Raw genomic sequence first — 14,205 nt, 5'->3', positions numbered from 1 at the left:
AGTGATTATAAAGATTATTAAAATAATTATATGTTTTTAAAAAGTTGGCAAATCCAAAAAGAATTTATGAATGTCAATTATTACCATTTACCTTACCCCTGAATCTACTACTTCACAGTCTGGTTTCAAACTATCTCAAACTACTATTATAAATAAAAATGTAAAAATTGTTTTTATAGTAAGGACTTTTAAAACTTAACATATAATAAAAATAGTTGAAATTATTAACAAATTCAGCAAAATTATGGGATACTAAACAATATAATTAATTAGTATTTACCAATACAGTCCAACAGCAGGAGATCAAAAGAGCAATTTTATTTAAAATAATTGTAAACTTTCTAAAATATTTGGTCATCTACCTGCCAAGCCATACCCAACACATACAACACAATTGCAAAATTCTTTTCCCATAAAGTTAGATCTGAAGATTTTGAAAAATATTAATAGTTCATAGATAGGCCAAAGCAATATAACAAAAATGATAAATCTACCTAAATTAATTTATGTATTCAGTGCTATACACTCAAATTGCCAAAAATTATTTTATAGAGCTAAAAAAAAAACAAAACCCAAAACAAACAACCCATCTGAAAAAACAAAAGCCCAAGGATATCAAGTGAATAAAGGTTAAAAAAGGTTAAAAAATGGTCATCATCAAAACAATCTTGTGTGATTATGAAAGAGCAGTGGATCAATAGAATAAATAAAGTTCACAGTACATGGCTGTGACCATAGAAGTTAGGGATAAGAATTCACTATTTGACAAAAACTGCTTGGAAAACTGGAAAACAGTGTGGAAAAAAATTAGGTATAAACCAAAATGTACCAAGATAAGATCAAAGTATACACATGATTTAAACATAAAGAGTAATACCATAAACAAATTAGGAGAGTATGGAATAATTAACCTCTGAAATCTTTAGATAAGGGGAGAATTTATGACAAAATATGTTAAATTAAAAAGGTTTTGCAGAAACAAAACCAATGCATCCAAAATTGGAAGTGAGGCAAGCAATGTGGTTCTCTCAGAAACTGTCTGCTAAAGTAAGAGAAGCCTTAGGCTTCAGTTTTCCTTTTTTTTTTTTTTTTTTTTTTTTAATGTGACATGAAGAAATGAAACTTTTTTTATGTAGTTATCTCATCTCTAGTCAGCTCATTATCACCTCACCCGCAATATAAGGAAAAAGTAACTGCAAGACCAATCTACACTAAAAGCTTTGCTTGTATCAGGGGATTTGAAGGAGGGATTGGGTAGTGCTTGCTTATTTAATTTGAGCTCTTCTTCTGTGAATTCAGCCTTCTTCTTCTGGACTTCCCAGAGGTAAGGACTGCCTGCTTCTTTTTCAATCTTCACTTTGAGAAATCTCCAAGTAGTCATTTTGGGTTAGGGTCTTCATAACCCACACAGAAGAAAAGCAAAAAACTGAAGGGAAATTTTTTTTAAAATTACTATAGCTTTTTATTTTTAAAACATATGCACAGATAATTTTCAACATTTCAACACCTTTGTAAAACCTTCTGTTTTGAATTTTTTCCCTTCTCTTCCCTCTATTCCCTTCCCTAGATGGCAAGTAATCCAATATATGTTAAACATGTGCAATTTTTCTATACATGTTTCCACAATTTTCATGTTGTACAAGAAAAATAAATCAGAAAAGAAAAAAAATGAGAAAAACAAAATGCAAGTAAACAACAAAAAGAGTGAAAATACTATGTGATGATCCATATTCAGTCTCCACAGTCTTCTTTCTGGGAGCTGATGTCTTTCTTCATCACAAGACCTTCGAAACTGGCTTGAATCACCTCACTATTGAAGAGTCACATCCATCAGAACTGATCATTATATAATCATGCTGTTGCCATGTATAATGAGCTTCTGGTTGTGCTCATTAGCGTCAATTCATGTCTCTCCAGGCCTTTCTAAATCATCCTACTGATTTCTATAAGAAACATCATTTCTTATAGAACAATAATAATATATAACATTAATACACCATAACTTATTCAGCTATTCTCCAACTAATGGGCATTCAGTTTGTTGCCATTACAAAAAAGGTTACCATATTTTTTGCACATGTGGGTCCCTTTCCCTGAGGGAAAATTTTTACAGTAAGTTTTTCTGATGAAGGCTTCATTTCTTCAAGAGTCAAATTTGTAAGAATACAAGTCATTCCCCAGTTGAAAAATGGTCAAAGGATATGAACAGGCAGTTTTCAGATAAAGATATCAAAGTTATCCATGAACAATGCTCTAAACCACCCTTGATTGGAAAAATGGAAATGAAAACAACTCTGAGGTACCACATCACACCGATCATCAGATTGGCTAAAATAACAGAAAAAGAAAATAATAAATGTTGAAGAGGATGTGGTAACGCAGGTAGCATGAAATTTTGATTTTTGTTTTATCCATAATTTTTCATACTCTGAAGGGACTAAAAATATTTACAGAACCAGAAATGGTTTGGAATTAGCTTGGTACACAACTGAACACAGCTCTGTCTCAACCTCTGTTCAAACCTTCCTAATCACAGAGAATTTAGAGATGGAATGAATTTGAGAGGTCATATAGTCCAACATATACAGGAATTAAATGTGAAGTGTTATCTTAATATTAACAAAAAATAGAACCCTGGTCCTCTGACTCCAAATTCTGGACTCTGCCCTGTATTAATTACCTCAACGCCTTTTTTGACTACAAATGCAGTTTTCACTTACAAATGTTGCTATACTGAAATCAAAACTCTAATAGTTGGGTAAAAACCAGTATCAATATTAAAGAGATGATAGAACAATCCTTTAATCTGCTGTACTGGGACATCTCTCATGAAATTATGCTTGAACTCATCTTTCTGTGGGATGTGTATTCTGGTCCCTTGTTTTAAAACACATGAGCTTTAAGATGATACTGCATTTCCTGATGGATCACTAGTGACTAGAAATGAAATAAAGAGTTACCTTCTCTCTTTTTTTTAAAACAGATCTTTCCAGAAATTCCTCTCCCTCAGATTTGCAGTAAGGGAAAGAACCAGATTACTTTCCCTCCTTTTTCAGTATGGGCCTGATACATCCCAGTTTACATTGGCTATCCAATATCATTCCTAAATTTTCATCTCTCCAAGCTAGAGCATTACCCAGTTAATGGTTATTTTCCCAGATAATTAAAAAACAAACAGTTCCTGTGTCCTGGATTTCCTTAGTTTTAATTCTAAATTTCTCCCACTTGCCAATTATGCCAATGAAAAAAAGGTAGAGGCAATCAATGCCCAAGTTTCAGGATTATTGTCTCTGCTAAATGGTGGTAAAATTACTATCCTTTCCCCACATAAATGATATTCAAAATTTTAAAGGGCAAAATGAAAGGTTCGCCACAATCCAACATACTCCCCTCATGGAAAAATGTGCAGTCCCTGCAAATTACCTGAGGTACACAGAACATCTGTAACTTGAAAAGATGCACAAAGGAATTCCAAGCTAGAGCTTAGTTATTTCTCTAGGCTCTCTAGCCAATAACCTTCAACATTCCCCTCTTCTGACCAATCAGAAGTTGCTGTTATATCAGCAAGGCACGTGCCCTAAAAAAAGGGCCAAAGCACATACAAGAAAGGCAATGGACCATGCATGTGTCCAGGTTCTTGGGAATCAAGGCCCTTTCACTTGGTATGTAAAAAACATGAGCCAATTCAATACAAATCCTTTAACAACTTAAGAGAAAAACAATCCCTGTAACTTTCAACACCTAGGATGTCACAGCTCAGACTTCTGTGGCACACAGTCCCATTACAGCAACAACTGCTGAAAAAAACTGGAAGGTGATAAGGGATCTGAAAAAGTTGTCGCTTTCACTGCATGATTGGTCTGCAAGCTTGTCAGTCAGTTGGAAAGAGGTGGGGCCCCAGAACTCCGCGCTAAAGGTAAAGAGAGCTTCTAGTGACATCATCATAGCGCGACGAAAACTGACCCGTGAAAGGGGCGGGCTAAAACGGGAACCTCGGTGGCTGTTGGGGAGGTGTCATGGCTTCTCCAGTAGGGGATGCGGGTCACCCCCGAGGCACTGACAAGAATCTGGATCAAAGCTGCAATTTCTATCGCGAGGTTCTAGTTGGTTTTCTCCATTCACTCCGCACCTTGACAGGGCAGGTAAATGACAGCGGCGTTGCCCTTCCCCCTCTCCCTCCTTCCCCCTCTCCCTCCTTCCTCCTCTCCCTCCTTCCCCCTCTCCCTCCTTCCCCCTCTCCCTCCTTCCCCCTCTCCTTCCTTCCCCCTCTCCCTCCTTCCCCCTTTCTCCCTCTTTTCCTCTTTCTCTCTCTCTCTCTCTCTCTCTCTCTCTCTCTCTCTCTCTCTCTCTCTCTCTCTCTCTCTCTCTCTCTCTCTCTCTCTCTCTCTCTCTCTCCTTCTCTCTCTCCCTCCCTCTCTTTCTCCCTCCCTCTCTTTCTCCCTTCCTCTCCCTCTCCTTCTCTCTCTCCCTCCCTCTCTTTCTCCCTCCCTCTCTTTCTCCCTTCCTCTCCCTCCTTTCCTCTCCCTCCTCTCCCTCTCTCTCTCTCTCTCTCTCTCTCTCTCTCTCTCTCTCTCTCTCTCTCTCTCTCTCTCTCTCTCTCTCATCCTTTCTCTCCTTCCATAACCTCCTCTCTCGTTCTTCTCTCTTGCTGTTCTCTTTCTCTCGCTCTTCTCCTCGTTTCCTCAGATTACAAAAACTCTGCTAGGTGAATTAAATTAACAGTCTGTGAGGCCTTTCGATGTATCTGCCCCAGAGAGGAGAGGTTTCCAGGGTTACTGTGGTGTGGTACAGCCCCTTACATTTTTCCTTATCCTGGTCTCTTAAGCTGATTTCCCTTCCCTCCCTCCCCAGAAAAGAAAAGCAAAAAAAGAAAAGGAGAGGAGGAGAATGAAAAAAAAAAAAAAATAGCGGCCGAAGAAATCAATAGAAGAACTAATTGTAAGGCCGGAGAAACTGGCCTGGTTAGTAGGAAGGCCTATTAATCCCTTTAGTGGGTTTGGTCACAGCAAAGGGAGCTCTGAGTCGGTCTTTCAGAGACCACCAAAAAGTTCATTGACTATTTGTATGGAACAGGATGTTCACACAGAAGATCCCTCTCTATTTTGGGAAATTTTATTCCCCCATTATTTTTGTGACTTGATATAATGAATAATAATGTAGTTTACATTTTTTTTTTCTCTAGTGAGTCATATTTACTTACGGAAAAAGAAGACCACACCGATCAAAAGACTAGGCCACTTTTATTGTCGAAATGGATAACGAAGATAACTTAGTTACGGTGTTTGGTTATAATTTTTACTAAGTCCTTTAAAATGCAAAATTGAAAGTTGGTTGTTTACATGTTTGAAAGAAAATTGTTAAGCAATTCTTGTAACAATACCTCACTACCTACTTGGAAATCTTAAAAGTATTTAATTATAGCTATATGGTCCAAATAGACATTTGACTTAAGTAGGGTTTTTTTGTTTGTTTGTTTGTTGTTTGTTTTAGTTACCATTACCCCCTTCTCTTTTTTTTCTCCCTCCCTTCCCCATCTGATTTGCATAGAAAAACAGATGTAAAAAATGTCTCCTAGGTCTGGGCGTGATAACAATAGCTTCAATAATCTTATGGGCACTAAACTGAGTGTTAGGCTAAATTCATAAACAAAACTCTCCGAGCTTCCGATTTGTGATGGTAGTTTTATTCTTCTGATTATTTTTACAAAAGTTTTGTCAGAGGTAAGAAAAAACTTGGTTTTTCTTTCAATCATCTCTGAAGAGACAGTTTGTAATATTCATCCAAATTTGGAGCAGTTATTTATGGCAATTATTAAGAATGCATATTCAGTTCATTTTCTAAAAGTATTTGAAAAAGGATTTTTTTAAAAAAATTTACATTTTAGGCCTTATACTTAGCCAGTCTAATCTCCTTTTAAACACAAGAGGAAAAAAAAAGCAAAGCAATTGGAGCTGGACATAAATGAATTAGGATGGAGATAAATTGTAAATTAAACAAAATTCTGTTATAGTCTTTTATAAAATAGATGATTTTTTTTTTTTGTGATAGGTTAAATTTTTAGAATGTCAACATTCCAGATTTTTTTCAAAAGCATATTTCCTACAGATTATATTTTAATGTATTTCCCAGATTCTAGGTTCTATTAATCACATGACTAACATTTACATAATATATGTCACTGTGAAATGTGTAAATATCATTACTTGAATCTGACACAGAAGGTGCTGTCAATTTAAAAAAAAAAACCCATAGCTCAGATTGATGATTAATCACAAAAACGAACATATTGGTGATTGATTATTATTATTATTATTATTTTTCGAGTACCACTTTTACAAGAAGCTAAATCTTAAAATTTACATGATTGTCTTTGCTTAACATTATTATGATGCTCCTAATTATTGCTATTGTTTGATTAAGTAACACAGTATTGAATGTTTTATATACAGTCTCACTCAAGTCATAGATGTTCTTAATTTTTTAAGTTTATAGCTTGCCCCATTGGCCCATTGACTATTTTTCATTTGTTTTGAACTTGAATATTTTACTGTTGTATTTCTATGCAGAAGAGCCAATCAGTGAATGAGAGTTTTGAAGTCAGTCAATTTTTACGTGCTCTATGATACATATATATAATTAATATTGCCAATATTAAAAGTTACAATGACTAGTCTTTTTTTAAAATTTGAAATGAAAATTATCCCTATATATGAGTGAAGGATTACATGGATTTTTAAAAATTCCTTTATTAAAAATGAAAACAATTACATACAATTGAAATATTAACATTTATAATAAATCAAAATTAACATAACCTTCATTCTCCACAGAAATTTGTTGTTTGGATTTAATGTTCTCATTATCAAGTAAGATGCTTATAATTATTGTAATCAATATACTGAATTTATTAATCTCTTTGCTAGCCTATGAAATCTATTTATGTGACATTTTTAAAAATACAGATTGATAATTTCATATTTCTTTTTATATCTCTGAAAGACTTAAAACTTAGAGACAAATTCTAAATAACTGTAGTGTTTTTCATATTCTTGATGTTCCATTTATAACCCTTTTGAACTTTTTAAAAATTTTATTTCTTCTGAGTGAACTCATGAAGATTTGTAATAGTATCTTTTGTAAAAATCATTTTAAAAGTAGTAATGCAAACCAGGTTTTTTAGTAAATTAATATTATAGTATTTTTTATGCTAACATGTAATGTAATGTTATTTTTAGTTACTTTTCATAAATGTTATATACCGACCACAAATATATTTCTTATTCCTTATTCCTTAATTTAATTAAGCAACTTGGAAATTTATTAGAAGTCTTTCTGGGGCTTTTTTTAAACAGTGGATCTACTCCATCCACAAAATGGATGACTGGATTCAGAAAAGTTAAAATCATATTTCATTTTTCACTTTTAATACTCAGATGAATTACAGTTTGGATAATTTTTTGAGAACACACTTTAAAAAAATCTATAAATAGATTTCATAAACCATATCTAATAGTCTTGATTTACTAAGAAGTTTGGTAAAGAAGGCAGTCAATAGAAGTATGATTCAGATATCAACAGAGGACAAATAATAGATATTAGATATATTTAGCTAATTAAAATGATGTGCATATTAGAAACTCATTCTGATTTGAGTGGATTTCAGTATGAGGCAAGTAATCTTTAACCCAAACCAAGGGGTTTAGGAATACCTAAAGTATCTTATTATAAGGTAATTTCATGTATAAGGCAATCCTATGACATGGGACTTAAACTCTTGAGGGTGTAAGTCCATGCCTGTTCTTTTATCAAAATATTCAAGATTCTAATACCTTTTTAGCTGAAGATTAAAAGATTGATAACTTTGAGCAAGATAGGTATGTGGGTTGCTCTGTAAAAATCCTATTTTTTTTTGTGACAGCACATGTGTACAATATAATGGTGTAATTTTTGTGATGGTGCTGTTTTGCCCTTTTGAAGCTTAACCTTGGAGATGATGTGGTGAAAATTACAATCGATTGGAACAAGCTTCAGAGCCTCTCAGCACTCCAGCCAGCATTGCTCTTTAGTGCTCTTGAACAACATGTTTTATATTTTCAGGTAAATATCTTGTTGGACACATTAACTTGACTGTGAGAATAGAATCTAATTGTAGTAAAATTACAAGCTTATCACATTTCAATTATTTGTAGCTTAGCACTATTAATACACAGTTGCAGATAGGTTTCAGAACAGTTATAAGACTAGTTCAGTAACTGATGGTGTTACAGAGATTGAATGAATCCATTTCTATTCAATTCTAGACCTGCATTGTAAATTCAGTACAGTTTCATCTATGGTGGGTTATAATTAAGCAATAAGACACGGCAGGTGTGTGTCATGCTATGATAATGATTCCATGCCTTGGGTGAGTTTGGAGGCTCAGAGAGTGCTTTCAGTGGTTTAAGGAGTGGCATTATCTCAGCATGACACATCCTGCAGTATCTATTGCAATTAAACATTTTCAGCTTAGTTTTTTAAAAGAAAGTAATTTCTGGGTTATTGTCTCATCTTAGTAAGTAGCTATATTATCTGATAATTTTCCTTGAACAGTTTTTATAGCATCCTTTTGATCAAAAGTAGACATTAAACTGTTAGATGTATAGTAATATTTTATTATTTCAGTGCTTAACTTCCCTTATAGTCAGATGATTGTATTGGTAATTGTATAAATTTTCATAGATAAAATTCAAATCTTATAGTGTTAAATGGAGAAATGGAAGAGCTCTTTTGGATTCATTACTTTAGAGACATTATAATGTCATTTTTTATAAATTATAAAAGAGTTTCCATAACAAAGGAAAATAAAATTATAATTCTTAAAAATATGATCTCAAAAGTTTTTATTTAAACTGGAATATATATTAATATTCATCTCTTCCTTTACTTCAAGGACTTTATCCTAAAATCTAACTTTTATATTAGGAGTTAAAGTTATTGGAAGGGAAGAAGAAAATAGGTGACCGAATTAACCTTATGTATTAGGTTGATGTTTTTTCTCATGTTAGTAACATGTTCATTTTATATTGTGTTTCATTTTGTGGCTTAAAGAGATAACTTATGACAGAAAAAGTACATCTATATATTTCATGTCTGTGTTCTTTCCTATACTTTGACCAACTGCAGTTTCAAGTGGAGAATCTCCAGTGATGTACTGATAATGCAGGGCTTTACTGAGTAGAGCACTGGCTCTCATATTAAGGAGGAAAAATACTAATCTTCAGAGTTCTGAGTAGGCATGTGAATGACATGCTAATTAAGTGACATTGGTGCCAGAGGTTGAGCCTTTGATTTGGGATAAAATAACAGGGTGATTCCTTCAAATACAGTGAGATTTCTTAAACCTAAAGGTTTCTTAAATTTCTTAGGAATTTTTTAAGATTTAGATTTCTTAAGTTTTTCACATATCTCACACATGATGATAATCATGGCTGCACAAAACTAAAATTGTCTTGTGTAGTCAAATTTATAAATGCCAAAATGCTAAATTTACATTCAATAATTTTTGAAAATTGAATTTAAGTAAAAATATTAAAATTATAATAAATTTAATCTTGGTTTAACGCTATCAAATATTCCCATGGTTTTTCTTAGCCTTTTTTAGAAAGACTTCAGCGCTTGATTAAAGAGGAAATTATTAATGCCATCGAAGAGGCTGATAAAACAAAATTGGTCAATAAAAATGATTCAAAAACATTCCCTGACGATAACCTACATGCAGATGAAAAATATGAGGATTGTGGTTTGGGAGTTCTAAAAGACAAGCAAATTAATTTTGATCCAGAAGTGGTCCAGATAAAAGCTGGAAAAGCAGAAGTAAGCATAAGTTTTTTATCTTGAATTTAAATGTTTTTTAAAAATTGAAATTGAAAGTTTCAAGAACATATGTAAATACATATATGAACTTGTTTGTTACCTACAGATTGACAGGAGAATATCAGCATTCATTGAACGAAAGCAAGCTGAAATCAATGAAAACAATGTCAGGGAATTTTGTAATGTAATTGATTGTAATCAAGGTAAATATCCAGCCAGAATTTAATCTTCAGTTCATTTTCTTTTTTTTCTTTTCTTTTCTTTTTTTTTTTTTTAAAGTTCTTAGCTCTTAAAAATCAGTAAATTCAAAAATAAGTTTTGTTTATTTTAGGATCAATTGTAAAGATTTTTCTCTTGCCTAATAATAGGATGTTTTACAAAATTGAAAATTCTATAATTAAGATGACCAAGTTTGGCTACAGAATTGGAGAAATATATCTCCCCCCCCCCCCACTCCCCCCATTAAAGAGGTAGGAAACTATTGGTTTAAATGAAGATCCCAGAGAGGGTTGTTTTGTTGGTTTCTTTTCCTTAATTGTTTTCTCATTCTTTTTTTGTTATAAGGAAAGGGTGATAGGTTGTATTGAGAAGTAAATGTGATACATATTACTAAAAATAAATTTTAAAATAGACTATTTTCAGAAATGTTTTGAGGATTATGCCAAGATAAATGATTCTTCATTAAGAATGAAGTAGAATAGGATGTTGTAATAGTTTTTCTGTGAATTATATTCCCTTTTAAAAATAGTTGAAATTTTATAAATTAAAATAAAGACTACAGTTTTGTTTTTTTAATATTAGGAGGGGATAGTGCTTGGTCCTAACAGTGAGCTAGAAATTAGTTGTTTAAATTTTTTTCCCAACTTGAAAGTATGTTTTGTGTTGTATTACATCAGTTGATTGCAGAAATATTTGTCATGATTTTTCTTCTTTTATAGCACTAAGATATTTAGTTGTTCATTTCCACTAGATTCTTCTAGTATAAGTTTTGCCACAACATGAAAAATGTTGAGAAATACTGACATAACTCCTTGTCAAATGTCACTGTAATCATTAGAACACAAGTAATCATTACAAAATATATGAAAAATTTGTTCTCCCAAATACTTCCTTTTTTCCTCTCAAATCCTTTGACTAATTAAAGAGATATGGAAGCCTCAGATAAGATTGGCAATGACACTTCTCCCCTTTGAGTGTCCATTTAATAATTTGTTATTTTAACTTTCCCTATGATAAGCATTATGCAGACACATTTTCCTGATTATGTGTATATTTTTATGTATATGCCCATAAAAACATAAATGCGTGTGTGTGTGTGTGTGTGTGTGTGTGTGTGTTAGTTAAAGGAAATGACAAACTGCTTGAGCATCTTTGCCAAGGGAGCTCCAAATGTGGGCACAAAGAATTGGACACAATTGAAACAAGTGATTAATATAAGTATATATATTAGTATAAATACATAACATAAATGACTTCTTTTTATAATAAAATTATTTGTAAAGCATGTGATGCATTGGCAGAATCTCATTTGTAAACCTTAGCAATTCATCTGCAGCATATATTAAGAAAGTATTTTTTGAGGGGAAGGGAAAGGTGTTCTTAATATTATTTTTCTGTTTTCCATGTTAACTCTTAAATATACATATACAGGGAATAAAAGCTACCAAAAAGTCAAAATGTTCAACAGGATTTAATAGATCTAATAGGCTCTAATAGAGTTCTTTGCTTACCAAAAACATGGCAGTAAAAGATTTTAGCAAATAATTATCTGTACTTACACATTCACCATAATAGGCCTATTTGAAATTCTTGTGGGTTACTTAGCTGTTGAGTAGGAGTATTATACCATCTTAACTCTTAACAAAGAATGATCTTTTGTTTTTGTTTTTTTTAATCTTTAGGATCTGTATTAAAGCTAATGTTAAATAAACTGATGATAAAAATTAAAACTAGTATTTAGGGACCAAAATCGAAATATCACCCCCCCCTAAAATAATTTTTATTATGTGTTAACTTGAGTTTGAAGTTTTTCTTCACTCAATTTAGCTGTAAAGTACTTTAGAAGTCATCTAATCCTTTTATAGCTGAGGAAACAAAGGTACAAAGAAGTCAAGTGGCATATTCAAGGTCATACAGCATTAAAAGACAAGATTTGAATTTTTGTCTCCAGAGACTCCCATTATCCCTAAGCTGCCTCCCCTTTTTAAATATTAGTACTTGTTTTGGATATGAGACTTTGACTAGAACAGCATTTTAACAACTTGTATTCAGTAATACTTATCAATTTATTTTTATAAAATAGTTGTGTTAAAAAAAAATCACTAATAAGAAAGAGGATTTTTCTTTTAATTTCTAATCTAGAAGGAAATAGAGGCCAGTCTTGGGGTCTGGAAGACTTTACAACCTGCCTCTGACTTTGTCTATGGTCATGGGGCTAGATACTTAAACCATCAATGGCCCAGGTAACTTTGAAAAACTATGAATTATAATGCCAACTGCATTGGTGAAAGGAGTTGTCACCCTACATTGATGATAGCTATGATTTTAAAATCACAGGTCTGTACCCAACCCCACCTAAAAAAAATACTAACATATCCATTTTGGGTTTGTTTTTGGCTAATTAAAAATGGAAATGGTTCAGGAAATCAATGTATATTTGATTCTCCTAAATCTTGTGTTTTATTTTAAAGTTAATAGTTTCTTACCTTTCTTTTGGACTCATAATAATTTATAGTTGACAATATGGAAGTGTGGTTAGAGAGATAACCTTGGAGTTAGGTAGACCTGCTTTCAAGTTCTGTCAAATAAATACTAGCTGTGTGGGATCATGGGCAAGTCACTTAATCTCTTAGTGACTCTAGCAACTCTCTTAAGAATATAATATAAATGACAAAGCAGATATTGATAGAAGTTCCTTTTTAACAACTACTTGATGAAATCATTGGTTTGATAGAAAAGCAAAAATTGTTTCCCAGTCTGTTTGTGCTTAGTTAAAATTAGTTGAAACAAAAGTCTTAGGATAAATTGTAATCTGTTTAAAGATTTCAAAGAAAGGCTTTTCTTCTGTAGTGAAAGGATTTATATATATATATATATATATATATATATATATAGTGTGTATATTATCCATTGTTTACATATGAAACTAAATTTTTGAAACACTACAAAAATTTTTTCTTTGCATGGAAGATATTTTAAAATAACCTAAGAAATAAATTTCTTATACAAATATATTATACTTCAGTATTTAGAAAACTCCATTTTTCTACCATATTTCTTAATAAAATGAGCTACTTGGGGGACTATAAAACTTTTATTTTATAAATGACTAAGATCATTACACTTTTCTGAACTTTCCTTAGAGAATAGCTGTGCAAGGACTGATGCTGTTTTTACTCCTTATCCAGGATTTAAAAGTCATGTCAAGGGTAAGTAATTACGTAATTCAAGTCACTTAACCACTGTTTGCTTCAATTTACTTAACTTTAAAACAGAGGTAGTGATAGCATCTATCAGTGTTATTTGTAAAGACAATATTTTAATTTTTAATTGATTTTTATTTTATTGATTTATAAAGATTTATGAAAATTGCCAGCAAGTTACTGACATATAGCATATATTTAATAAATAAAATAACTTAAAACATCAGTAAAGCCTGTGCTAATTGAGACTTTGTGCTTAGTGATATATTGTTTTCTTTCCTAGTTTCATATTTTTAAAATGTTTATTTTTCCTTTTTTAGTATAACTTTGTCATTTTCTACCTCTATTTGGAGGTGGGAGGAACTTTGACATAAGTAATCCTTTAAGAAAAATAAAAAATTATTATTTGGGAATTCATGATTTTGAAAAGTTTATATATACATCAAAGTATACATGAAAATTTTTCTTGATAATTTAGTTTCTAGAGTTGTAAATACCTATGGCCCACAGACTAGAACTGAAGAAACACAAGGAACTGGTCATAAAATTAATAACATGTTCCGTGATTGTGGGAACCAGGCTGTAGAGGAGAGACTGCAAAATATTGAAGCTCATTTGCGATTGCATGCAGGTAAGTGAGTGTGCCATTTGAATAGATATATTTTTTCATTTACAAAATATTAAGTTTCAGTGTTTATTCTTTGTTGTTTTTAAAATGGTGAAAAGGGAAGGATATTTTTATGTTGAGGAGAAAAATTTTCTCTTGGCCTAAATTCTGAATTAAGACTCTTATTAATTGGTACAATTAATAATTATTCATTTACATTATGTAGTTATAATATAAATTACACATTTATATTATAATTAATTATTAATTAATTGGTACAATTAAACACTTGACTATTTAAAAAAGAAAAAATTTCCAAGTGTG

General features: G+C 32.0%; 1 protein-coding gene across 3 annotated transcripts in view; it reads left to right on the top strand.

Moving 5' to 3' along the window:
- Positions 1 to 3,920: 3,920 nt before the first annotated feature.
- Positions 3,921 to 14,205, top strand: part of MBIP (MAP3K12 binding inhibitory protein 1) — a 32,917-nt gene continuing 22,632 nt past the window's right edge. The window contains exons 1-6 of one of the 3 annotated variants that reach the window (XM_074290597.1): positions 3,921 to 4,142; positions 7,978 to 8,097; positions 9,631 to 9,852; positions 9,959 to 10,055; positions 13,215 to 13,280; positions 13,753 to 13,905. In XM_074290597.1, coding sequence (XP_074146698.1) covers positions 4,017 to 4,142; positions 7,978 to 8,097; positions 9,631 to 9,852; positions 9,959 to 10,055; positions 13,215 to 13,280; positions 13,753 to 13,905 — 784 coding nt within the window. In that variant the 5' untranslated portion in view covers positions 3,921 to 4,016. The remainder of the gene's footprint in view (positions 4,143 to 7,977; positions 8,098 to 9,630; positions 9,853 to 9,958; positions 10,056 to 13,214; positions 13,281 to 13,752; positions 13,906 to 14,205) is intronic. The other 2 variants (XM_074290598.1, XM_074290599.1) reach the window with 2 other exon arrangements.

The sequence above is a fragment of the Sminthopsis crassicaudata genome, chromosome 2, assembly GCF_048593235.1.
Source record: "Sminthopsis crassicaudata isolate SCR6 chromosome 2, ASM4859323v1, whole genome shotgun sequence".
Lineage (NCBI taxonomy): Eukaryota > Metazoa > Chordata > Mammalia > Dasyuromorphia > Dasyuridae > Sminthopsis > Sminthopsis crassicaudata.
Note: the sequence above shows the minus strand (reverse complement) of the source record. Positions and strands in the feature narration are given on the sequence as shown.